Source organism: Rhagoletis zephyria, unplaced genomic scaffold, assembly GCF_001687245.7.
Source record: "Rhagoletis zephyria isolate East Lansing unplaced genomic scaffold, Rhagoletis_zephyria_1.1 Rzeph_scaffold_00646, whole genome shotgun sequence".
NCBI classification, from domain to species: domain Eukaryota; kingdom Metazoa; phylum Arthropoda; class Insecta; order Diptera; family Tephritidae; genus Rhagoletis; species Rhagoletis zephyria.
In genome coordinates, this window is record NW_016157730.1 from 167,131 (window position 1) to 193,533 (window position 26,403).

Consider the following 26,403-nt stretch of genomic DNA (forward strand, 5'->3'; position numbering starts at 1 on the left):
ATTATTTGTGTTAATTAAACTTTTCTAACATCTCATTACACAAATATATAATTATTTCTTTGTATATTTAACCCTAGAGCACAAATGATCGTCGATTCAACGAAGCCTTGTAAAACGCTGTTGTTTTACAAATAAAAAAATAAAAAATTTAAACAGCTTAGTAATATATATATATATTTGAGCTTAATAATAAAACCACTTTCTGGTCCATAAAAACTCAAAAATATTGTTTATTCAATATATTTCACATACGCTTATATAATTTTATCATAAAAGAACTAACTCTTATCTTGGACTTCACAAACCAAATCAATATAAGGCAAAAAGTAACCAATTATATTTGAGTTAATATAAACAAATCTTCTAAAATTTTAATTATAAATTCAATTTGCGTATGAGATACCAGCGGAGCTGTCAACTATCCTTAGGTATGAAGTGCCATATTGAGGATAAAAAAGTGCCAAAATGTGCCAAATAGAAAAATAAAAGTGCCAAAAAAGGTGCCAAGGATTTCACAAAAATGTATTGAAATATTACTATTTTTCAAAAGTTCCATTTTGGCACTTTGTGCCACATTGAAAAATTAAGTGCCATTTGAAGTAAAATAGAGCCAAAAATAGCACGGTTTGAGTCAAGTTGGCAGCGCTGCTTGCGGATCCGAAGGAAATAGTTGCATTGAGTTAGGCAAATATGTACTATCAATCGATTTTGCTTAAGGTGCCAGCTGCTTCCGAAAGTCCCGAAAATGGCACAATGAACCGAAACCGCTAAATCCATTCAGTTGCTGTTGATAGGGATTGAAATTTCGTGGAGTAACATCGGAGAAATCAACATCGATGCTATAATACATCGTTTTCCGATGTTTTACAATTTTTTAGACCGTAGTGAAATTAAGAGAAATTTAATCTTTTTCACTTCCAACCAATGAAGTCTTCTCTAGGTGTTACTCTTCTGTAAAATTTGGGCAGCCACATACACTTGATATGCGGTTTTACTTACTTTAAACTTTAAAGGACGATATGTAGAATAAAAATATCGCACAACATTTTCACAAGTGATACAACTCAAAAGTACACGTTCGTCAGAAAATGCGAAAAACTATTTCTTAGCACATCTTAATCATATGGGCAAGTAGAAATTTCCCTTAGGTTTTTTCCACAAATTATAACAAAAATTTGCTCCAGCTTTTGCTGCAAGATAAATACAAGCTCAGTAAATAATTTCAAAAATGCCATATTTTGAGTTGTGTCACTTTTGAAGATGGTGTGCGATAGGTCTCGATAGGTCACTGGGTACCAAATTTGTAAGGCCTGATTTCGTTGAAATTGTAAAAGACCACATAAATAATGAGGATTTTCTATCACAGAGCAATAGTTATGTTATTTTCCAGATGGGTGATTGTTCCTTTTTATTATTAAGTGTTAGATTAGTATTCTCCAAAGGAACCCTGAGTAATACTAAATTGGATGTTTAAAACATCGCTGAAACTGACATCGATGTATCGTCAATTTAGCGATATTAGAAAATTGTAAATATCGCTGGAAAATATCGACCTTTGCACCGATATTATTGATGTTTCAAAAACATCCTTGCATCGTGTGCATCCCTAGCTGCTGAACATTCGACGCAGTGTTGAAGTGAGAAATCATTAGTTAGGTTCTTAAAAATCGTAATTTTCATGTAAAAATCGACAAAACATATAAACAATTTAAATAAAGAAAACCAGGAAGCTTTTTTCTCATTTTATTCTAGCTTCTGATTGCTATGCGTAAAAAATAAAAAGTTTAAAGCTTTTAAAATTCGCATTAGTTTTAACAAAATTATTTTTAATAAAAAAATCACATAAATCTCTTAATTATTATTTTTTTTTTAAATCTGCAACTGCACTATGTATGTGCATTATAGACTGCCCATATTTACAAGTTTTGCTAAAGTGTTTATTCATAATTTCCTTCGCTCAATAAAATATGCACATAAAGAAAAATCGTCATTGGGTCACAAAAATCGTCAGATCGTTATGGCAGTAAAAAAATCTTCAAAAATTATGACCAAATCTTCAACCTGGCAACACTGGTTCGGCGGTTGTGCTCAATGTTTCAACTGAATCCTCTCGCCGATGCTCGTGGACGTGTGAAGCCAAAAACAGCTGATCTTCTCGCGTGAAGTGAAATGCTTACGCTAGTTTAGAATCATACAGATACATATGTAGCTGCTGATCTTATGTCTAGTTGTGTGTCACCTTCCCATTCGTACTTCTCTGGGATTCTTATGGGGAATTTGTTGTCTAAGCAGAGTAGAGTAGTTGTCTAATCTTGTTTCCGTAGATTTTCGGCAGAGTTTGGAGGATATTTGCGTAGCCAAATCTGAGGTCGCTCCACGGCTGCGCCTCGTTTAGCTAGGCAGCACTTAAACCGGCCAAAAATTTGCCATAGAGATTCACCGGAAGGTTTCAAATTAATTAAAGATATTTTGTTTATGTTACAAGTATGAAAGCCGTCCGTTCCATCATGGCTCTGGATGTAGTCGTGTTAAAACGCCAGTCACTAGACCAAACGAGAACGTAAAAGAGAATGGGTCTTATATAAACAATTTCCAATTTTTTGCCTATACTCGTCTTACAGGTGTTCAGGGCGGTAATGGCCTTCCTGAAGCGGTCTTCGATATTTTGCTTCCAGTCGAGTTTCCTTTATATGTTTGATCCCGGTTGAGAAGGTCGGCTGTGTGCCGTTTAATTGGTGCTTTGAATAGAGGAATTTTATATTTCCTTATGAAGAGAACCATCTCCATCTTGATAGGATTGACACTGAGTCCACGTTCCTCAGGTTTGATATTAGAAAGGCTGAGGGCATTTTGTTATAACTCACTCAGGACCTGCAGACGCTATGTATGGCCTAACAACTATTGCCTTTTAGACTTAAAAAAGGGCGTTAACGGTTAGATTCTATAATAATGGAGAAAGAACTCCCCCTGGGAGAGTGCCTCTGCTCACTCAACACAATGGTTGTAGTGTATATTAGTGTTGGATAGTATTGAGTACTTTTTAGCATCGGGTTCATTGGTATCGATACTTTTAATGATCGGGTATTTTTGAGAGTACTGAGCACTTTCTTCAAATATACACATTTGCACATATAGAAATCTTCCAAGCTAGAATCACTTTATTCAAATTAATATATTAATTCCCAATTTAGTCAAATGAATGGCTATCTGTACGAGGTAGGTACATGTATTGTACTTGAAAATTTTTGCTAATTGAAATTGGGTACAATCATTTCCGAATACAGGTAAAAGTAAATAGAACTCAGTAATTTTATGTACTCAATACTGAGTTCTTTTAATCTATCCTGGTTAGATGTGTCAAAGTGTTGATTGGAAATGCGTATTTTTGAGTACTGAGCTCTTTCAAGTTCTTTTAAGTTCTGAGTACTTTCGAGTTCTTTTGTGAGTACTGAGTACTTGGAGTACCCAGTATCGATACTATTAAAAATCGGGTATCGGATCGATCCTTTTGAGAATCGAGTTCTGAGTACTTTTCGTATCGATACTGCCCAGCAATAGTGTATATAATTAGATTTTTCCCTGCAATAGCTCTTAAGTAAGTGCTATGGAAGTTTCAGCTGATCTAAAATATATTATAGAATTTATAAATACATTTGTACACTTATGTATGTATATAATTATGAGTACTTATTTATGTGCTATGTAATAACTTACATTCACACGTTTCTATTTAATATATATACATATATATGCATTCAGTAAATTAATTTTAGATATTAAATAAGTACTGTTTTATTGTATTTATATTTCCTTTCTAATTGTTTCGAAAGGTGTGAAGAATGCTTATTGAGCTTTGTGGAAATCTTTCATGTCAAGTACATAAATAGATATATATGTACATATGTACATTAGGGTGGTCCTTAAAAGAAAGAAGCAAACTTTTACATCAGATTTCCTAAGCACAGGTGTCAAAGTTCAGATTACGCTAAGAAAACGTCTTAACCGGCTCCAATCGGGGCCAAAATTTATGTGATATCCTCCACTTTAGTAGTATCGATTTTGGGTATTAAATAATTTAAATTTTTCGGCCTTTGACAGCTTTGGGACACGCCTTCATCGACTCCAATCGGGACCAAACCTTATATGTGATATATTCGATTACGGTAGTATGTACTTTGCCCCCTGTGCGACACGCCTTAACCGCCTCCAATCGGGACCAAAATTTATATGTGATATCTGTGACCGTGGTATTACCGACTGAGGGAGGGGGTGAGACTGAAAAAAATCGTTAATTTGATTTTAGAGACCACCCAACTTTACATACATATATACTTAGTAAATAAGCATGTAAATAGTTGTCCGTTTATAAAAATTTACAGGTAAATATATACATATGTATGTAAATAAACATATATACTAAAGTGTGACTACTCAAAGATTCTACAAATTGCGAGCAATTTAGACGGTAATCAGATATGCCATGTATTTTGCTACTAAGTAAACAGAAACATTTTTAGTAACAAAATAAACTTTGGGAAAAAAGAGAAACAATTTGTTTGGAAGAGAAGTTTCGAACTGAATCACCTGAACTGCAAAGAGTGACTGATGCCCAGCGACTTGTAAAAAGCGAGCAAAAGTCGCCTGGGCTGGGTCAGGTTTGTTTAGTCGACTAGTGTCAGTGTTAGCGGGAAGATGAAACCAAGTTTAAAGCTCAGACAGGCGGGTGTGATTCTATTGGCATTGAATTGCGTCTTATTTTGCTCAGGTGAGTTATACAAATGCACAACAAACAAAACTCGCATGCCTACATAAAAGTGCAATGTGCAGTGCATAAAAAGTACTATTGGTAGACAGACACTGCTGTTCACCGGCTTAGACTATCTACATACGGGTCATTCCATACACAATCTACCACTGAATGCTTTTTTGGGTGAAATATTTTTTTGTTACATTCTTCATCGAAAAAAAAAGTCCAAAATCTTTAACTCACCGAGAAGTATCGTCTTTAAAGTTATTGCAGGTAATCAACTATTTGTCGGAGCGAATCGGTTAAAAAATCAAAATGTGCGTAATTGTCTCGGCTTTCCACTAGAGTGTGAGACATATTTAAATAAATAACTTTTTGCATTCAAAAATGTAATGTTTTAATATTTTTTTTACCATTTTTTATCAACCGACTTCAAAAAAGGGAGCTCGTCGGAATATTTGAATTTTTATTTTATGTATGTTACCGCATAACTTTGGACCACGTTAACCGATTTTGATAATTCTTTTTTCATCGGAAAGGTGGTACCTCACGGGTGGTCTATACTAATTTTGTTTAGATCCGATAATTGGATCGTGAAGAAATTAACGATAAACTTAAATTTTTATATGAGAATTGAAGTCGAATTTGTTTTCTGCTTAAAAATTACTTGTAATTATACACCGTTTGATCTTTGTATGTTAAATAGTTGTCAAACTTTATGGAGTACACTGTAAGAGTTTGAGAAATTGAAAAAACCAAAATCGTAGAAGTTACGAGTTTTTCTTGCCTGCGTACATAAAGTAGCAATGGCAGCGCATGTCTTCGCCTAAAACTTTATTTCGATTCTCAAATTTTCACACTGTTCTCCAAAAGTTTGACAACTATTAAGACTGCAAAAAAAAATAAAATGGTGTATAATTAATATAATTAATAAAAATACTATTAGATAAAAAAAAAAATAAAAAATTTTGTTTTTTTTAATCTGTGTGTGTGGCTCTAATGGAAAGCCGAGGTAATCACGCAAATTCTGATTGCTTACCCGTTTTTCTTTATGAACTGCAAAAAATTTAAAAAATTCACTCCTCTGTGAGTTGAAAATTTCCGAAATTTCTTTTTTTCGAGATTTTCGAATATAATGATGAAATAAAAAATAGGAGTCTTTTTTATGATAAAGACTGTAAAAAAAATATTTCACACCAATTGACATTGAGATGTAAATTTTGAATGGAATGACCCATATGTACATACATATTTGTTTGGATAAGCATTAAGCAATTTGTATACTGCCACAGTCGCTGCAGCCGTGCAAATGTTTTAATGCTTATTAGTGATTTCTCAGAAACGCCGAAGGCAAAGAAGTACTAAATCGCCGTTCAATATATACATAGTATGTATGTACATATATTTACTAAACTTTTTTTATTGCAGCGCAAGGTGGTCGAGGTGGGGCTGGTGGTTGGGCGGGAGCTTCGGGTTCGCCAGGAGCACCCGGTATGCCGGGAGCGCCAGGTACCAGTGATTACGGATTTGGCTATGGCGGTGTGGATAGCCGCGGCAATGCCTATGGCGGTGCCGGCGGCAATGGTGGCTACTACGTAGGCGGCATAGATGACCAGGGACGTCGCTTTGCGTATAGTGGCGGTGCCGGAGGCATGCCTGGAATGCCGGGAATGCCAGGTGCACCTGGCGGCTATCCGGTGGCACCAGGTAGCTATCCTAATACAGGCGGGTATCCTGACTACTACGATCAGCGTTACCGATCGTCAGCGAATGCGAAGTTCACACAAATGAATTCACTCTGGCTGCTCCTTCTGCCCATCGCTATGCTTACGAGGTTTTTATAAAACAAAAACCATTGTAAAGTTACATATATTGTATTTCATCGATTCATTTTTATTGTATGTATTATTTACTAGCTGATCGCACTAGATTATAAAGTATACTATGTACCTACAACAGTGTCTAATATGTATTATCTAGATATATGTAGTATTATCATAGAAATAAAAAAAAGTATATAATTGCACCGTAAATTTTTAAGGTCTGTAATTAGTGTCATTCCCGATGCTTCTCACGCGAGATTGATGACATCACGACAAATTGCTCCGCCCTGCTCACGTACACAGCGAATGTACATACATATGTACATATGTATGTAGTAAATAGGAGTTGTGACCTTACGTACGTTCAATTTATTTGCATTTGGTATGACAACTCTTGGCCCAGCCAGGTAGCTTTTTCGTCGAGCGTGAAACATCAAGCCACTGTTTGACCGTCAAATATTGAGCGTGTGGGCTGTTGCGGCGGCATATGGGTTGATTGTTTTCGTATTGCAAGCGCTAATTGGCGCACAGACAATAGGGACTAGAAATCGTGGAAACATTTCGTGGCTGAGGTTTTTTTTTTTTGTTTTTTTTTTGCATATCTACATATATGTTCGTATGTTTGTGCGCATTTATAAATGGAATTGTTTGTAAAATACTATATAATGGATGTTCTCTCTTGAGGTGGAAGAGTGTTAGTTTTTTAACACGTTCTATCTAAGTATGTATATAGTGTTGGTTTTAGAAATCTTGCCTGTGTGTATTAAAATGGAGAATAGACTAAATGAAAAACAAAAAATATCTACTGCAGAATATTCTATATGGTCAGTGGAGATGGCCTTTTATGCAACTATGAAGTGGGTAAGGGAAGACTTTAAGGTGGGGGTCTTCCTCTACATCCAGGGAGCTTTAGATAATGTTCTGCTGGAGAAATGTCGCGGCTGAGTGGTTCAGTCATATTTATCGCCTACAGTAATACTAGAGCCACCCCGCTGTGGATAGTGCTTGCTAACGGCTTGATGAAGGAGCTGGAGAAGATGGGCTGTCTGATTGAGGGTAGATTTCTGGGCACTCTTGATGACCTTACCAAAATCTATCTAAATCTAGTGACTAAATGGTCGTCTAACAGCGGCCTCGCCGTCAAACATAGTAATAGAGAACTGTCCGTCAATTCTAATTGGTCTTATTCACTGCAAAGTATCAGATCCTCTACTCAACTCTGCCCTCGATTGGAGATGCTCGCCAGCATCTCTTTGAGAGGGTCAAGATAAATCTAACATTATGGAAATTGTGAGAAAGGCACCAGTAGCCTATTTATGAAGTTATGTGTAATTTCTGTACTCTGTGAAGCCATAGTTGAATCTATTATGTTTTTTGGGATGCTTGTCTGTTGGAATTCGCTAAAGAGAGCTATATTAGTTAGGCAGCTGGCTTACACCGGTGCGACCTGTTTGGTTTAAGTGGTGCTGTCACTCTGGCATCTAGCGCCATGCTGAAGTAGGGGTATTCTCTGAGTCTTGAATATCAAATTGCACCGTAAAAATCGGTTTTCGTATGCGACAGCTTTAAAAACCGTGCAATCCGGGAACCGTGCAAGTGCTTTGCAAGACCGCGAGAATACCCTTAATGCTTATTGACATAGCATTTAAAACTGCCGCAGCTACCGATATAATCCGACTCGGTCCTAATACCACCGATCAAGACGCTTATGGAATGACTCCAAATCGATTTTTTCCATACACATTCCCTCGGGGGATTATTTGGCAACTAGAGGTCAGTGAGCTTATTCACGAATAGGTCGTAGCTTGATGGACGGGTTGCGTTAATTGTGTCGGAATATGCATTTTCAGCTTGATGACCTGTGGTATGGCAACTCAACCTTTTAAAGCCGCCACCATGTCCAATGCCAATGGGAGGTGAAGGAAATGGTATTAAAGCCACCTAAAGAGGCCGAAGCCATGGAGACTAGATCGTTTATTTTATTGTGATATAAAAATATTTGTAGGGTTCACAAAAGAAATGAACCTGGATCCAAACCAATACAATTCAAGCAGGATAATCTAGATCCGCCCACGACAGCCGGTTGTACGTACCGGAATGACTCGGGTGACAGTGGACGAAGCTACAGACTGTACAGAACACCGCACTCAGGACAGCGACAGGATGCCTCCTGATGTCGCCCGAACATCACCTCCACAACGAGGTACAAATGCTCCCCATAAAGAAGCACAACATAATGCTCTGCAAGCAGTTTCTGATCGGGACCCACAGAAGTAGCCACCCAAACAGACAGCTGCTTGCAGAGGAGCCCTCGCCTAGGCACGTCAGGAGGCATCTATATTAACTGACGGACGAAGTCCAGAGGTCCATCAAGCAACCTCTGGACCCGTCAGCTTACCGACTGGCCCTGAACGGCATTCAGTGGGAGTCAGTCTCGAGTTATATAGACTCTAGACCTGTGAATGCCGTTCTAGGCACACCACCACCAGACATAGACGAGACTGAGCTTCATCTGCCTCGGGAGACACGAACGACAATAGCCCAACTTCGCTCTGGCTACTGTAGCAGGGTAAACTCCTACCTAAGTAGATTGAATGAGGATGTGCCAAATGAGTGTCCGGCATGCGGAGAGACCCCACATGACTCGAAACATCTCTTCGCATGCCCGGAAAACTCGACAACCCTAACGGCTTTCCTTGTGGACCGACCCGATGAAGGCTGCACGCTTCCTAGGGCTGTTGTTAGTGGAACTTGACGACAACGACTGAGATATCAACCGATCTGGGCGGGGTTGTTGTAGCCGCTACAACAACAACAACAAGATCCGCCCTCTTCATTTATACATTGACAGAGGTACGTCAGTCTCCTGAAACGATAGTCCATCCGTGGAGCTATTATCGATAACGTAGTCTGAGGCTACCTGTGAGCTCGTCTGAAAATTATTGACACCAGTCACTCTATTTCACACAGCGGTCACCTAGGAGTTGCACCAAGAGTTTAAACCTGGCATACCCACGTCTAATTGGAGTGTGAACAATACGGATAAGCGGATCGGGCAACTACATTATAGGGAGGGGTATCGCAAGCTTAACTATGGCTTCAGAGCAGTCATGGTATACTTAGCAGCAGTTCCTACAAAATTCGACCACCATGAGATGGGAATTAGCCATTTCAAATCATATAAAAGATGGCATAAAAGGAAAAAGCCCTTGGAAATTTTTATTCTTCTATACCTTTCCAAAAAAAAAAAATGTATACATGTATGTACTATATGCAATCACTGTTTATTGTGCAAAAATTTACAACCAAATGTGTAATTGTAGGGCTTAACCAAGAATGATAGAATACAAGATTGCGCCGATCAGAGAGGATTTTTGAGAATAACTTTTTATGACGTCACATTGGTGCAATCGCGAGAGAGAAATGACAAAACGTGAGCAAGAATGGAAGAAGAAGAAAAAATGTTGCAAGGAAAACGTAAGCAAGTCGCACAGTGTGACGTCATGCAAACAACGATTCTGTCAAATTCGTTAAGAGAGGAATAGCGGTCCGAGATCGGCGCAACCTTTGTATTCTCTCAATCGTGGGGCTTAACATATAATAAGGTTGCTTTACAGAATTACAGAGAGGTAAGACGAAGTTGAAAATATGTGAATTTGGTTCCTTGGTAATAACACTTAAGTTCAATTTTAATTTAAGCTTCCAAAATTAATTTAAAGGACTGAGCAATGAATGGAACGAATCAAGTTAATCTAAAAAAGGTACTCTAACTCATATATTCACATTTAGCATTTATTTGCTATTTTATCACATTCGTTCCACAAAATCGATTTAAGAGAGGAAAAATTTAGTTTAGTATACAAAATTTAGTTAGTATACAAAATTAATTGCAATAGCGATGAAACGTATTTGCGTATGTCCAAGTATGCATGTGGATTTATTTGCGCTTTATACAGTCAGCGTCAAAAATCGGGTACATTCCAAAACGGTGAAATATAAAGCATATTTTTTTTTGTTCCTAAGCCGCACTCGAAGAAAAAATCCAACTTGCGCAAGCTAGTTGGAAACTAAAATTCTCAAAAATCAAGGGTAATTTTTAGCGACTTGAAACTTGCACTTTATTATACTAAAATTAATGATCTACAGAGCTGCATAACAGAAATTGAAAAATTTTAAATTTTTATGAAAACTTCTTCGTATTTCTTAAATTTTCCCGATTTCTGTATGAAATTAAAAAAATTTATTCCTATAGTTTCTGCAGTTCAATGAGCTATCTTTTTATAAAAATAAACAAAAGTTTGGTATGGAAAATATAAGTAAATAAATTCGTCGAAACGTTAGGGTATCCGTATTTTTGACGCTGACTACTCGATTCAACTAACATGCATACATATATTGTTTTGAATGCGAGTAAAAGTGAATATTAGGTATTAAAGCTATAATCTTTTTCATCACTGCACCTGCTCAAACAAATATTTCATTCTCACTGCTGTTTATTCTAGAGTTGGCATATAAAAGTGAACGTCTAATTCGGAAAAAGCGAATTTCATCACAATGAAGCTAATTGTCTTCCTAATAACGTTTCTTGCTTCTAACTTGCTTTGTGGCGCACAATACGAAGGCGGAGGCGGCGGCGGCGGCGGTGGTGGTGGGCCTGGCGGTTATGGATATGGTGGCTATGGCCCGAATGGGCCCTATGGCGGAGCCGGTGGTAATGGTGGTTACGGTTACTATGGACCCGGTGGTAGCGGTAGCGGCAGCAGCGGTAATGGATATGGATATAGTGGTCCTTTCGGTGGTGGGGGTGGATATTAAAAATAAAATGTATGGCATAGTTTGATGCAACGTAGACGTTTTTATATCATTTGCATTAAATTAGTCCTTACGTCTGTAAATAAGACCATCGGCCAACTTTAAAGAAGTGAAATGAAGTTCACGGAATTCGCTTGTGCATTTTTATAGATTCTGGAAAGATGTAAACTTTAATCCAACGATACTTGTTTTGTTTTCTAGTACTAGCAATGAATATTTGCAAAAGAAAAAAACTGATTTCGAGTTTCTCATCCAACTTACATATTTTTCTCATGTAAGAATAACTTTGAGAGGCTAGAAATTAGGCAACACGATATACGAAAACTCTTGCCGCGGAGGGTTCAATCTCGCTCCCAAAACATTGTACTGCCTCTTCCGCCAGTATATCGACAACCAATGCTGCCTCGTCGGAGACTGTTTTGGACGCGCAGCATATTCGAAGTGCACATAATCTCTACGTTGACCTCACACCGCTGAAGTACGAAGAGTGTTGGGATGCGTTGTGTCAAATAGGCGCCCCGTATAGCAATTGGCTCTTTACCATGCTTGCGAGCAGTTGCCGTCGACGCTGCTTTGGCCCGCGCGTGTTTAGCATTATCCGCGATAAAGCTGCCACTGTCGTAGAGGATTTTTTTTTATTGGCAGAATCCGGGTGGATTTTGAACGAATCCGGGTGGATTTTGAACGAATCCCAAGGTACATACTTAACATGGGAAAGAGTAGTGACGCTATGTTTGCGAACTTGTATGGTAACCTCTTCTAACTTTTCCATGCTAAAGCTGAGTACCGCCTCCGTTTTCTGCTCTGAAAGCTTAAGGTAATTTTTTGTGTAGCTACGATTGTATAGCTTCTATGGCTTTATTGCCTTTATCTAGGGCTGCCAGACGTCCCGGTTTTCCCGCACATGTCCCGGTTTTAGACTATTTGTCCCGGCATCCCGGTCCAACCTTAAAATGTCCCGGTTTTCGATTTGATTGCACAAACTTGAATAAAAGTTAAAAAATTACTACACTAAGAGAAAAAACGCGTTGTAACATTCAGACAAATTTTACGAATTCACTGAGGGAAATAACGCATAGTTTACATGAATATTTTTTATTTGATTATCGTTTTAAAATGTTCGTATTTAAAAATAATGCTTTTATACCACGCATTCGTGGTGTTAATTCAAACCCAACATTTAAATGCACATTTCTATGTCTGGCTGCAGCTGAGTGCGTGAAGATGCTTTCTACAATTTGCTCATTTCCAGAGCGTCAGGGTTCAAAACCCATTACAGGCAGCATGGAATTTAAATATTTTTTTAAATTTATTATGACAAAGCAATCGGTAAGTGCAAAGCGCTGATTAATTAATATGTACCTAAATACGTTCCAAATGTCGTGCACAGAGTTTTACAATGATATTAAGGAAAAGACAGAAGTTTAGAAACAAGTTCACAGCAACGAAAAATATGATTGACATTTTAATGTTATCTTGTACTTAATTTTTTTTTCTTTCATGAAACCTAGAGTACTTAACAGTGCCGTACAAAATTATTGGCTCGGAGGCTCTTTCATCAGATCTCAATTTCTAATCAGATCCTTTAGAGAACTTTTGAAAATGTAGCTTTTGAGCCAATTAATAAAGTGCAAGTCTGAAGTTGCTAGAAAATTTCGTTGATTTTTAGCATTTTTTTTGCTGAGAGTGTCTTCCATATAAAAAGAATTGTCGAACATGGTTTGTATGGAAGAAACTCTCAGTAAAACCAATATCAAAAATCAACTAAAATTTAATGGGCTGCAAAACTTCATTTACAAAATTTTTATAAAAATCTGTTTAGAAAGTTGCAATTTGTATGCAAATTTATTGAATTTTCCCGAGTTTAGCACAAAGTTTAGAAATTTTATTTGTACGTTTTTTGATGTATTTAGTATAAAATATATTTTTATAAAGAATAAAAAAGGTGCATGCATTGTGAAAAATTCTGTGTGCTTTAGTTGTGATAAGTTGCTTTGTTTTGTTGGCGTACGTTGTAATGATCTCATGATCTAATTTTTTTATGTTTTTGTTTTTGGCTGTCAAAATAAAATTTTGCTACATCCTTTCGCACGTAAGTTTTGTTGAAACGAAAGGGAAGGGAGCGACAAAAGCACTTCATATTATATCATAAGTTTGTAATAAATCAAAATTTATAATTAAAATCGCTGCAGAAAACACATAAAATCGCTAAAATATCACTACGAAGAGGTAGAAGACGATGTAAACAGAACCAAAAAACATCAAAAACGCTACGAAAACTTTTTTTCTGAAAATCGATTACAAATACAACGATGTCGGATTGCGTGATCTGTAGTCGTTGGTTCATATGGCAGCCCTACCATTATCGCAAATTTCTACTACTTACTACTGCGATGTCATCCGCAAAACCAATTACTTCGGTCGCCTTGGGTACTTTGAGGCGAATAACTCCGTCGTACATAATGTTCCAAAGCAAAGGACCAAGCACAGAGCCTTGGATAGATTAGCAGAGTTTCGCCTTCGTATTTGTGAGTCGGCTTTGAGACGGCTTTGCAAAATCTGGTTGTCAGAATTAGCAATGCGAATTCGCCTGGGCATGTTTGTAGACATTGAGGGTGTTTTTGACAATGCCACCTACGGTAGCATGTGCAATTCTGCTTTACGGTGTAGAGTACATTCTTTAATGGTAAATTGGATTCGTTCGAAGGAGGGCAATATGTTACGTGCAGAGTTAACAAGGGCTGCAATCAGGATGGCGTGCTGATAAAACTTTACTTAAAGAAAATATGCAAAGCATATACAAAAAATGCAAAAAATAGGCAAAACATATTAGGACCAAATTAACTCACTTCCTTCTATAATGAGTTTCTACCCAGGTGTGGACTTTCTGTGATGTTAAACAAAAATATGCACTTGCATAAATATCCGAGCTCTAGTTATGACTTGAAATATTTCCCCATATTAAGTAAGTTGTATTCAGTTGAATTATGGAACGTATTTTTATCCATGTAAATTCAGATTTGTTGTTGTACAAACATGTTTGATCTGGTTCGCAAAAGGTGACTGTGAGCTCCAATCCAATGAAGTTTCTCGTTTTCCTGTCATCTTGAATAACGCAATTATGGCTTCTTGCTACAGACCACTTATCTATTGGTGCCAGAAGTCCACTGCGTTAAGTTTGCTGCCTTTACGCTTAATGGTGATTATCACCTTTCTGGTTGAAAAACGTCTTTCTGAAGTAGCGTTACTAGCTGGAAGTATGGCTAGAATACCGAGAAATGGCTAGATTTACCAAGAACTTCAGCTGCTGATTTCGGGAATGGCTTCATCGACATGTTATTGACGTAATGGCATAGAGCCAAGTTTTGTGGAGTAAATTTCAAACATATGGCTGAATTAACCTCAAAAAATCTTTTTTACTACCAAATAGTCTTGCCTTGAGATAGGTCTACAAATGCCGTGATTTGGCAAGGCGGCTACATTGATACCAATACTGGACAAACGCCTTCGACTTGTTGATGTACTTTGTAGCGCTCAAGTGAGACATATTGGGTGTTTTTGGATGGGAGCAAAGAAAAACTGGCTAAGAACTTTTCGCGTTAAAGGAACTCGTATCTAAAATATAGTTTTTCGTAGACACCGTGTAACTGATTGATATTAGAATTATATTTCACATATGGCAATGAAATCTAGTGTTTTAAAATTAAGGTTTAAGGTACTATATTTATTTATTTATTTAAAACTTTTAATATTAGTATTTGTGTCATTTGAGTTAAAAATTGTGTGCACAACCTGATCGATATTTACTTATAGAATGGCATAAATTCGCACGCTTCAGCGGGCACCCAGTGAAATATTTGCTAAAAATATAAGTATACATACAAACATACTTAGATACATAAGTATGAAAAAAGGTATGTACACTAGGGTGGTCCAAACAAAGTAATGTCGGAATTTTAACGCTCTCACCCCCTAAGATTGTTCTATGTTGAAAAAAATATATCCCTACTTTTTTATTTTGAAATCAACTAATATTTAGAGGTCGCTCAAAGTTTTCCATGTATTTTATATGGGGGAAAAAGAACTTTTCGTAGAAATGGTATGGAATTCTTGAAAGTGAATATTTTTCGATCGGAAAACTCTGGTAAATATTGTTTGATTTCAAAATAAAAATAGGGGTATATTTTTTCGGTATAGAATAATCCTAGGGGGTGAGAGCATACAAATTCTTAATTTTTTTTTATACATCTTAGGACCACCCTAATGTACATTAACAGGGGATAAAATAAAACATTTAAAGAATCGGTGCATATAAAACATCTACGCGGAACGTTCAATGTTTACTTGTCGTTCGGTTTTAGAGGAACGCAGAGCTTTGCATTTGTATTGAAACGTGTTCGAAGATGCAACGTTCGAGTGCCAGCCGGTTGTTGGCGCCGATTGTGGCTGCGCTTGCTTTGATGACTGTCGCATATTGCGATCTTACAAACGGTAATACACAATGCCAATTTTTAAAACACGATTTACATATTAATGATTTTTAATTACTATTTGATATATTTGAATTACAGCGCATGAAGTTGATAGTGAAAACGCGGCAGCGGTGGCAGTTGAAGCAGCCGTTTTAAGTCCAGTAGGACCACCGCGAGCCAAGCGCTCACCAGGAGGTGGTGGAGGTGGCGGTGGTCCCTATGGCCTGCCCGGTGAACCGGGTGGTAATGGATACGGCGGTGCCGGAGGCTATGGTGGTAATGGTGGTGGCGGAATTGGCGGTGGGGCTGGGCAGCCCGGTCAGCCAGGTGGCGGATCTTATGGGGGCGCTGGAGGTCTCGGCGGTGGTTATGGTCGTGGTGGCGGTGGCTACGGAGGAGGTAATGGCGGTTTTGGAGGGCCTGGTGGCGGTGGCTATGGTGGCTATGGCGGTGGACCCGGACAACCTGGACTGCCCGGTGGTTATGGTGGAGGCGGTGGTGGTGGCGGCGGAGGTGGCGGCTCTCCTGGATATCCTGGCCTTCCTGGCGGTTCTGGTTATGGTGGCTACGGTGGAGGTGGCGGCGGGGGACGTTAAAATCTCCGGTTGTATGTTTATTCTTAAGACAAATAAAGGAGAACTGATTATGTTATATTGTGTTTTTAATTTAAAATGGATCTGTTTATGGACTTCGGATATGTGCATATGTAAGAGTGAATATTCGCATAATTGTATGTACATAATTGTCTACTTATGTATGCCCTTCGTTTGTAATTTTGAAAACTTCAAGACACGTTCACTACTTGAAATTCGCACAGTGTCGTTGAGAGAAATCTCAGGCCCGGACTGAAAACTTATGGACCCCTTTAGATTCTTGTAATATGTAATTTAAAAGCAAGTGATCAATTGAGAGTTTTCCATGTAGAGTTTCTTTAATGTATAGAATCAGAAACAATCAGCACGAATCGAAATATATTTATGATAAAAGCCTATAACGACGGAGAAGTTTCTCGCGAAAATATCGAAATTTTTGTTTTCCTATAATGACCCTACAGTGAAACCCCAAACTAGTCAGGCAAAATACTAGTCACCAACTAGAATTTCCTGACTAAAACCGAACTAGTTCGAAAATGACCAGACTTGTACCAAGTACAAAACTATTTATTCATGCCCTGTTCTATTTGACTTCGACAGTTTAATACAATAGAGTACAAAAAATATTATAAATTTCATTTGGGTATATTGTAAACGTTAAAGCAAGTACGTACTCGCAATTATACCATACTTGTTAAATAATGATTAATATTCATAATGATTATTAATTAAATCATGTTCAATGATTAAATACCGATATTAGTACCTTTTTAACGATTTATAATTAATTACTTAAACAAATTTTTTTAATTAACTCGTTAATTTTAATTACATCATGTTATTTTTGATCATTTTCAATTATTTTGGACATTTTTTAATTACACAGTTAATATACAGTGAAAGCAGTCCTATAAGCGGACACATTCTTGGGAACGAACAATTTTTGTTTTTTTTTCTATACAAAATGCTCTCCCATACACGGACTTTCCGATAAACGGACGCGGACACTCAAAAATGTCCAACTATCCAACTATCCAACAATCCAACAATGTCCAACGGTCAACTATGTTTTCGAGTGCAACAGTATTCCCCAGAACTCCCCAAAGAGTTTTTCCGAGCTCTTTATTCGTGTCTAGTGACGATATTATTATTATAACGTCGAAGATACCCGCGCTGCGACCTAAGAAGATATATTGTGCTAAATCAAAATTGTAATCACTCCAACCTTAGGCTTTTTAAAAAGCTCAGCACTTTGCATAAGGCCATGTTGCAAATTTTAGATGGAGAAGGCAATCGTTCTCCAAGGTGTATCAATCTACGATTCACGCTTCGTGGACAGGCACATAGAATATACTCAGGGGTTTCTTTCACCAGCCGACAAACCCTACAGTCCGTCTCTACAGAAAGACCCATTTAATTAAAACTGTTCGTTAACTTGCAGTGTGCTGTCAGATTGCCAGTAAGAGTTCTAAGTTCAAGGTGTCTTTCGGAGTTCCTGCTGGAAGGAGTTATGCATATCTTTGATTGTCTCATTCCCTTTGACTTCCGCTAGTAGGCAGCAATTTTAGATTATTCCCAGTTAGCTCCTAGGTAGGTCTGCAGTGTATCCTTTAGATGTACCTCAGAAAGGCTAGGGACCATGCAAACGCATTTGGGCTTCACGCTTTGCGAGACAGTCAGCCCTTTCGTTGCCTTCAAACCCTTCATGCGTGACGCTATTGTGGGCTCGCAGGTGGTTCAAAAGTTTACAAGCCTTGATGCCGTTTTAAAAGACTCTAAGGCCTTTAACGCTGCCTGAGTGTCCGACATAATATTTATTCTGGCCTCATTTGCCTTCTAAGATGACATTCGCGAACACAGACTTCGATTGGGAAGACTTCCGCCTGAAATATGGTTGAGTACGAGCCCATTGGCAGACTTTTTTGGAATCTTGGTCCAAGTACGCCATAAATTATATCGCTACCTAAAGGTGAAAAGGTGCCTAGTCCATTTTTTTCGAAGTTTAGTTTTTGATGCAGAATGACAGGTAATGCGAAACTACATCGATTTTTCGTCTCTCCTGAAGAATTTCTAAAAATGGTGAACCGGTGAAATATTTGTGTAAAAAAAGGTTGCTAAAATATTTGGAGAGACGTACATATTTTATATTTTTCGCAAATAACTATTACCCATTGTCCCGAAACCTACCAAAATCCAATCAAGCCTACCAACCTACCAAATGGAAAAAAACTTACCACTTTTGGTAGGAAAAGCCCATAAATAACTATAGGGTTGGTCGAATGATGGTCTCCTAGTCACCAGTTGCGAGTCTTTTCGAAGACCGAGTATAAAGGAGCCAAGAAGATTACAGAAGATATATAATAAGGTAACCGACGAAGACTTGCGTGCCGCTTGCGCTTTTCTCTCAAAGTGTGTACCGCTGGTAAACCCAAATGAAGCTTAAAATTGAAAAACTTATTAATAAAATTTAAGTAAAATCTGTGGATAATTAACAATAAACTACTTTTTTTGCAAAATCTATAAAGGTCGCTTTTATTTTGCAAAAAAAACCTGTGCAACAGTTATTATTTTACACCCTGTGTATGATAAAATATTAATAGCTGGAAAAAGGAGTACAAAAGAAGTACAAAACTAAGAAAGGAGTACATTTCCAGATATTTTTTTTTGGGAGTACAAGGGAGTACATTGCAATAAAAAGGAGTACGTTTACTCCCAAAAGCAGTACGTCTGGCAACCCTACACCGGAGTTGGAGCTACAAGTCAGCAAGCTACAAGTAAAGTGAGCAGAGAAGTGAGTTGCGAATAAGCAAGCTATAAGTTTAATTGTGTTAACAAGTTTAGTAAAGCGTTGTTATTGCTTTAACGAGTATTATAAAGTGTTTTTACTGTATTAGTGAGTATTGTAAATTGTTTGTTTTACAATAAAGTTAATTGTGCTACAATCTGGTCATCGTTAGCATTTATTTAACAATCCAGCGAAACGAGCCGTAAGATATTTGGAAAATAGGATAATCGTAACAATACCGATCGAAAGCATAACGCCTATAGAATGTGTTAAACAGATGAGTGAAACATACTAGTATTATTACCTATTCATACCTGCCAACCCGATAGGTAGGCCAAGAAAAAAATAGACAACCCAACTTTTTCACATTCTATAGGCTTAATACTTTCGATTTTTATTCATTAAACATATTAATACAAAATTAAAAAAAATACAAATTTTTGAATATTTAATTAAAAATATCCTGGCCAGGATTTCAGCCAACCCACTCGCGAAATATTTATTACCACGTTAAATTTCATACAAAATAGATTTCATCCAATAAACAGATGTTTGAAAGTCGTGTCTTGGTCGGATCTTAGACTATTATATATTGGTACTTTACTTTAAGCATCTATCATCATACATAAATGCTCAGAATGAAAACAGAAATCGATGAAGCCGTGACTGTCTGTCCGCCCGTTCGTTCCTCTGTGAACACGATATCTCGAGTAAAAATTGAGGTATGTAGGGACACGAATTTCGATACGATACTATACCATATCGTTTTTTTTTTTGGCATTCGATACCGATATTTTCTACGCGATAGTTTTAAAAGGATTTTTTTTGGAATCCAGTACCAGAATCCTAGTATCGTATTGGAAATCATAAACTCACATTACAAGGATAATAAGGCCAGTTTCATGTCTAGACAATTGAGAAACTTTGCGCAGTGTTTTTCATGAGGAGAAATTTATATTTTGTGCTATTTCTGGCAATTAATTATTTGATAAGTTTTAATTTTACAATTTTAACAGAAATCTAAGTAAATATTTAAATCTTACTTTAGTCATTTCGCAAAACGTTGAGCACAAATCAAAATGAAAGTAAACAAAATAGTTGACTGAGTGTTGCACAGCACACTGCGCACGTTTGCGTTACAAAATTACCGCGGAAAGTGCCCTTTTTGACATTTCATTTGCGAAGGTTTCAAATTGTATAGTTTGCGAGGGCGTGGCGCTTTTAAATGTACCCCTAATGTTTTCAACAATTCTTCCCGATATAAATTGGGCTTTAAGGAGCAGAAACTTGAATTATAGTTAGGATTGCATGTGGTGGGATTTGAACCCGCGGCCTCGGTGTGTTAAGTCAACACCTCAATCTTTACGTCTTGTAATAATAATAATAGACCGGTGCTTACAAAATATGTTAGTGTGTGGCCGAGCTTCTCCTCCGATTTGTCGCGTGCACCTTAATGTTGTGGCACAAAGGGGGTCCGTACAGTTTTATATCGACTCTGAACCGGGATTGTATATTTATGGGAAGCTGTTTTTTATTTTCAAGGTTTGCGCACTTCTAACCACTACATCACAGCGGCCTATAAAGGAGACCTATAATCAGATCAATTTTTTGGATTTTGGTATCGATGTTTGGAATATCGAGTCGTTTTATTCCGATATTATCCCGATATTTTTAAAGCGATACTTTAAATTATTACCATATCGATACTTTCGGTTCGATATCGTTTCCCTAGGTAAATGTACTTCTTTTGAGCCAAGGACGGATTGTATTGAAAATAGGTAAAATCGGACAATAACCCCGATATTTTAGTAACTACTCAATCTTCCTCACTTAAAATAGATATTTATAATAACCTGTTGGCGGAAAAAATGAATATTATAAATTTTTGCAAAAGGTCCGTAGCTCTACCCCGTAACTGTTTTACCAATTTCTCCTAAACCCGTGTTGGCCGTGGTAAAACATACCAAACAGCTGAAAATTTTTAAAATCGGACAATAACCACGCCCGTGTCCCATACAATGGTAATTTAGAGAAATACGAAATTGATAAATCTATAAATACTGAAGCTTTAGCAGGAAATACCTTGATAATTGAAATGGAGGGTACACCGCCCACATACAGTAACGGTCATATCAATATAGGGATGTCAGTGGCAAAAATACATCGATGTTTTTCTTTGATGGTGATATCGATGTACATTTCGATGCATCGATAAAATATGTTATTAGCAAAATTGTACAAAATTTGAAATAAATTACTGCAGCTGGGCGAATTATGTTTCTAACGGAACTTTTCAGAGCCATTTAAATTTTTTGGTCAAAGTCACTTCTCCTTTGTGTGCAATTTAAAAACTACATCGACTATTTATACATCGAGTGGAAGCAAAACATCGATATTTTCAATGCATCGATGTTTTTCCGACATCCCTATATCAATAGGACATCCATTTCAAAAAGTGATATTGTCCGCCGCATATGCTTATTTATTCATTTTTAGGAATTTTCAATTAAAATACAGTTCATTCTCTGACCAAAGCTCATATAACTCCATCTTTAAAAAAGAAAACTAAAAAAATGCAACAAAGTTCAAGTAGGTAAAAATTACCGTTGATTTTTTTTCAATTTTTTTCGCCGCAGATGTTGCGGTTTTCTTCCATATAAAAATAAATTTTGTTTCGGCCTCTTTACTTCCTATGTCAGAAATCAGGCCCGTCTAGAGGGGTGCGGGAAGCGTGGCATGGGACTTTTAAGGGGCTTGAAATATCATAACCAGTGTTGCCAACTCGTGGAATTTCGCCCATAATTTGGGATTTTCACACCATAAAAGGGAGCGTGGGATTTTATGTATCCTAATGGGATTAATAGCTAAATAAAATTTTGTGGTGTAATTGTTTTTATATTTTATTTGCTGTTCATTCATTGTTACATCTCTTTATTCAAACATATATGGGACATACCAATATGACGGGTGGGACATTTGAACTCGTTTTTCCTCAAAATATAAAGTAATTTCTCTTTAACCCTTAGTTTGGCAAGTACTAAACTGTTCCAGTACAATAAGGTACACGTTTCAAGAGTCTTAAAAATAACGTTGTTTTTTGGAATTTTTTTGTTTGTGGTGTTGCGCACTTTCCTCCATATGTAAAACGAATGTTAGCATTTTATTTTATATGGATAAAAATGTGCAACACCGTTGTTGATGATTTTTTTCTAATATTTTAAATTAAATTTTATTTGTATAGTTTTTGTTAGACAATACTATATATATACTTTTCTAAAAAAAAAAATTAACTTAGAAAAAATGTAATAAATAGCTCAAACCGGGTGACCGTAGCATTTTGTCGCGGAGTGTACTATTAAAAAAGTGAAATATAATTCAGGAATTTATTTTTGTATAATTTAAGTTAAACTCTAAGCTTAATTTAACGTAGTGGGACTTTCTAACAAAACTAGTTATGACTTTATAGGCTAGCTGAAGAGATCTCAATGATAAGTTACGTTAAATGAAGCCGACCAGTGTTGCCGCGCCGTCTCAAGAAAATGTATCACTGACCAAGCCAAAGATGTATCCAAATGTATCCAATGTTCTTTTTTTGCGTATACATCTCATAATTTGTAAGAAACCAAAAATTTTCCAGAAAAAGACATATAACTTAACCCATCCTAAGGACTTGGAATACATGTATATATTTTTTTATTTTTCATAAAATCAAACATGTGTAATTTCAATTTATAAAGTACATTTTTTGTGCATAAGTATTTTGCAAAGTTAGTATAATAAATAGTAAGTACACTCTAAAAAGAGCATGTACACCTACTACTGAAAAGTATCTATTTTTCAACAAGAATCTGTATAAATGTACATATAATATGTTCAGGATTGGATTTAGAACTTGAGATCTTTAAAATATACACATAAATAGATACACATACAAAATGTTTAAAATTGCAAAAATTTTCAAACTACAAATACATTTCCTACTAATAATAAACATTAGGGGCTCACTATTACTCTATTTTAAACATTTTATGTGTAATTTTGCTCTTCGCGACACATCTGGTATGTAAAAGTAAACAGGCAATGTTTAATGTGCAAATTTGCACACATTAAAAGAGCAAACTGGTTACCTCTCTTAATATGCGCAAATAAAAAAAAAATTTTTTTAGAGTGTATTTAAAGCCTTTTCAGTAAAATTCATACAGATTTCCTTGAATAAATCAAATTAATTTTTTTTAACGGTGTATTTTAAACTACCGTTGTTTTTCTAGAATTACTGGACGATAATGTAAACCGATTTTCTCGTAAAAACCAGCGGATAACAATTACTATATCCGCCTACAAGAGCTGTGGGCGTGGTAGTGTTGAATTTTACCTTCTTCCACACTTCTTCATTCCTAAGTGCCGAACACCTCATATACGAAATTTTAGCGAATTTCTAGTACGGTTACTACTTTTGGTCGCTGTGGTGTAGTGGTAAGCAGTGCGCGCTTCCACTCCGCAACGCCTGGGTTCAAGCCCTGGTCAAAGCAACATCGCAAAAAATATAGAAAAAGGTTTTTTCTTAACAGCGGTCGTCCCTCGGCAGGCAATGGCAAACCTCCGAGTGTATTTCTGCCATGAAAAACAGCTTCTCATAAAAAGAAATATAATCGCAGTTCGGAGTCGGCGTAAAACTGTAGGTCCCTCCGCTTTGTGTGACAACATCAAGGCGCACGCCACAAATCGGCGGAGAAGCTCGGCCAAACATTAACATATGTGTAAGCGCCAATCTATTATTATTATTATTACTACTTTTGGCCGCAGCTTATATGGGGACGTCTCACTGTGTGCCGTGTCGCTGCTAATGTGAAAGTACCCTGCAGCAAATGAAATTAATTTGAAAGTAATTTATAAAATAATTTATTTTCAATAATAACTAATTGAAAATCTCACTGCAACGAACTGATTTATTTAACATGGCGATGTCCTGGGAAGCAGTCAATTATCCGGCTCTTCATTTGATTTCAATTACTTATGTAAAAAGGCATTCGGCTTAAAGCACTTCAAAGTCAGTATATTTCGTTTGAATACACTTTCGTTCTGCACTTCACAGATGCTTCTTCATATTTAAAAGACCCAAAAAAAGTGAATTATCATTTTCACATTTTGTCTCTGTTGGGATTCGAACCCAGATCTTCTGAAATCTAACAAGTAACAACAAGCATCTCTGCACGCTCAGCTACAGCCAGACATATATGTAAGTGTGCTTTCAAATGTACAGTATGAATTGTGTGCAAGCAGCAAGTGGATAGCCCAACTCTGCATTTGATTTCAACTGCTTTAATTTGCATTTGGTTTAAATCACTTAAAAGTGAGTATTTTTCCTTTTAATACGCACTTCACAGATGGTTTTTCATCCTTCCAAGACACAAATTGTTTCTTTGAGTAAAAATAGTATCAAAATTAGAAACATTTACACACCGCATTCGCTTCAAGTAGTCTTTCAATTATTTGATTAAAAAAAAATCACTAGCTTCCGCCAGGGTATGTACCAGGGTTGTTGCGAGTATTCGCATTCGCAAATGCGGAGCTTCCGCATTAATTTTAACATTCGCTTTCGCATTCGCATTAATCAATGCGGATCTTTTGCGAATGCGAATATTTAAGGGACCGAAAATAACAGTTATTTTTTGTAAGAGTTAAACTTGGGCAAATATTTTTTATTCCGAAATAAAAGTTCCATCCGGATAATAAACAAACCGCTTACCCAAATTATACAAGTTTGGTATTAAATGAAATGGATTTAAATAGCTTTAAAACTGAAATGTCTAAACGAGGAAAGCCACCTTGAAAAATATTTCAATAAAATTGTTAATGAATACCATAGCATGTTAATGAATACCATGGTATGGTATGCATTTCTTTAGTATTAAATTATAAAAAAAAAAAAAATATGGGTGGCAACCTTCGTTCGTTACTTCTGTTTCAAAGCTATTTCAGTCCTCTTTCATATGATACCAAATTCGTTAAATGAGGATAAGCGGTTTGTTTATTATCCGGAAGGGACTTTTATTACGGAATAAAAATATTAGGTCAAGTTTAACTCGTAAAAAAATAACTGTTATTTTCGGTCCCTGGAATATTGTGCAAGTGCACTGATAAAACAGTCACAGAAGAAAGGATTAGAAATAAATTACAAAAACTAAAATCGAAAAGCGCTGATATAGGTTATAGGTTCCCCGAATTCCGAAACAACCAAAATAATGAGAATGAAGAATTCTTTGGAAAACAACCGTGTTTAACCAACGATCTTGCAATGATGCTAGATTGTGAAGTTGAAATTCAGGAGGATACATCCGACATTTGCAGCCCCGATGCAATTCTCGAAAAGGAATTATTGCACCGCAATAAAAAAATAAATGAATATAATTGAAAGTCCTCTCAACTAGTTCATCGTCAATCGAAAAGAATTCACAATTTTCTCAAGTTTCAAGTTTTTCAAGTTTGTCGCCTCGAGCGAGTAGTTATTTAGTGGCGCAGGTTTGATTTACGGTCCTTTAAAACGTTTTTATCATATACAATGTTCCAATTTTTAAATTCAAGTACTAAAAGGACAATATTCAAAATTACTAACCTTTCTATTTTTTATTTACCTAAATCTCCTTATTTACTCACCTCAATTATTTCTTAAAAATACTTGACATCCGCATTCGCATCCGCGGATATCCAAAATTCCACATTCGCAACATCCCTAGTATGTACTCCGAAAAATCGTGTCGGTGTCGGTGCAGTGCTGATGTTTAGAGGACTTGAAAGCACAAACACTTATTTTTAAACAGTGTGAAAATTAATTGCGCACTCTCACAATCGTATATCGCAAAATTTTCGCGGTTTCAAATCGGAAACTTTAGACTTAGTGGCATGAAAAGTAAATGACGTTACACGCTTAAATAACCGATTTATAAAAGCTTGGACAGCTTTTATTTATTAAAAGAAATTCTTAAGATACATTTCATTGCCCGCACATAAATATGTACACGGTGGGCAGGAAGCGAAGATAGGTTGCATAAAAATGTCGACAAAATCTGAAAGCAGGGTTGTATTTGTTGATATCTTAAGGTTAAGAATCCGCTTAAATTGAAATCCTAGCTGCTCCTGTTTTAAAGATATCCACATTTTATATACTTCTGAT

General features: G+C 36.6%; 3 protein-coding genes across 3 annotated transcripts; all 3 read left to right on the forward strand.

Annotated features, from left to right (window-relative positions):
* The first annotated feature begins 4,621 nt into the window (after nt 1-4,621).
* On the forward strand, nt 4,622-7,324 carry LOC108360872 (glycine-rich cell wall structural protein 1.8-like). Its single transcript, XM_017613320.1, has 2 exons — nt 4,622-4,765; nt 6,176-7,324. Exons 1-2 carry the CDS (start codon nt 4,693-4,695, stop codon nt 6,589-6,591), a joined length of 489 nt encoding a protein of 162 aa, XP_017468809.1. The 5' UTR covers nt 4,622-4,692; the 3' UTR covers nt 6,592-7,324.
* Nucleotides 7,325-11,124: 3,800 nt separating this feature from the next.
* On the forward strand, nt 11,125-11,385 carry LOC108360869 (putative glycine-rich cell wall structural protein 1). Its single transcript, XM_017613316.1, has one exon. The coding sequence runs from the start codon at nt 11,125-11,127 to the stop codon at nt 11,383-11,385; it is 261 nt and encodes an 86-aa protein (XP_017468805.1).
* Nucleotides 11,386-15,713: 4,328 nt separating this feature from the next.
* Nucleotides 15,714-16,505, forward strand: LOC108360873 (putative glycine-rich cell wall structural protein 1). Its single transcript, XM_017613321.1, has 2 exons — nt 15,714-15,873; nt 15,954-16,505. The coding sequence occupies exons 1-2, from the start codon at nt 15,786-15,788 to the stop codon at nt 16,448-16,450; spliced, it is 585 nt and encodes a 194-aa protein (XP_017468810.1). The 5' UTR covers nt 15,714-15,785; the 3' UTR covers nt 16,451-16,505.
* Nucleotides 16,506-26,403: the final 9,898 nt, after the last annotated feature.

Coding starts and splice junctions, on each gene's coding strand:
- LOC108360872 (XM_017613320.1), top strand. CDS start 4,693: ATGAAACCAAGTTTAAAGCTCAGACAGGCGGGTGTGATTCTATTGGCA. Junction 4,766..6,175: donor TTGCGTCTTATTTTGCTCAG/GTGAGTTATACA, acceptor TTTTTATTGCAG/CGCAAGGTGGTCGAGGTGGG.
- LOC108360869 (XM_017613316.1), top strand. CDS start 11,125: ATGAAGCTAATTGTCTTCCTAATAACGTTTCTTGCTTCTAACTTGCTT.
- LOC108360873 (XM_017613321.1), top strand. CDS start 15,786: ATGCAACGTTCGAGTGCCAGCCGGTTGTTGGCGCCGATTGTGGCTGCG. Junction 15,874..15,953: donor ATATTGCGATCTTACAAACG/GTAATACACAAT, acceptor TTTGAATTACAG/CGCATGAAGTTGATAGTGAA.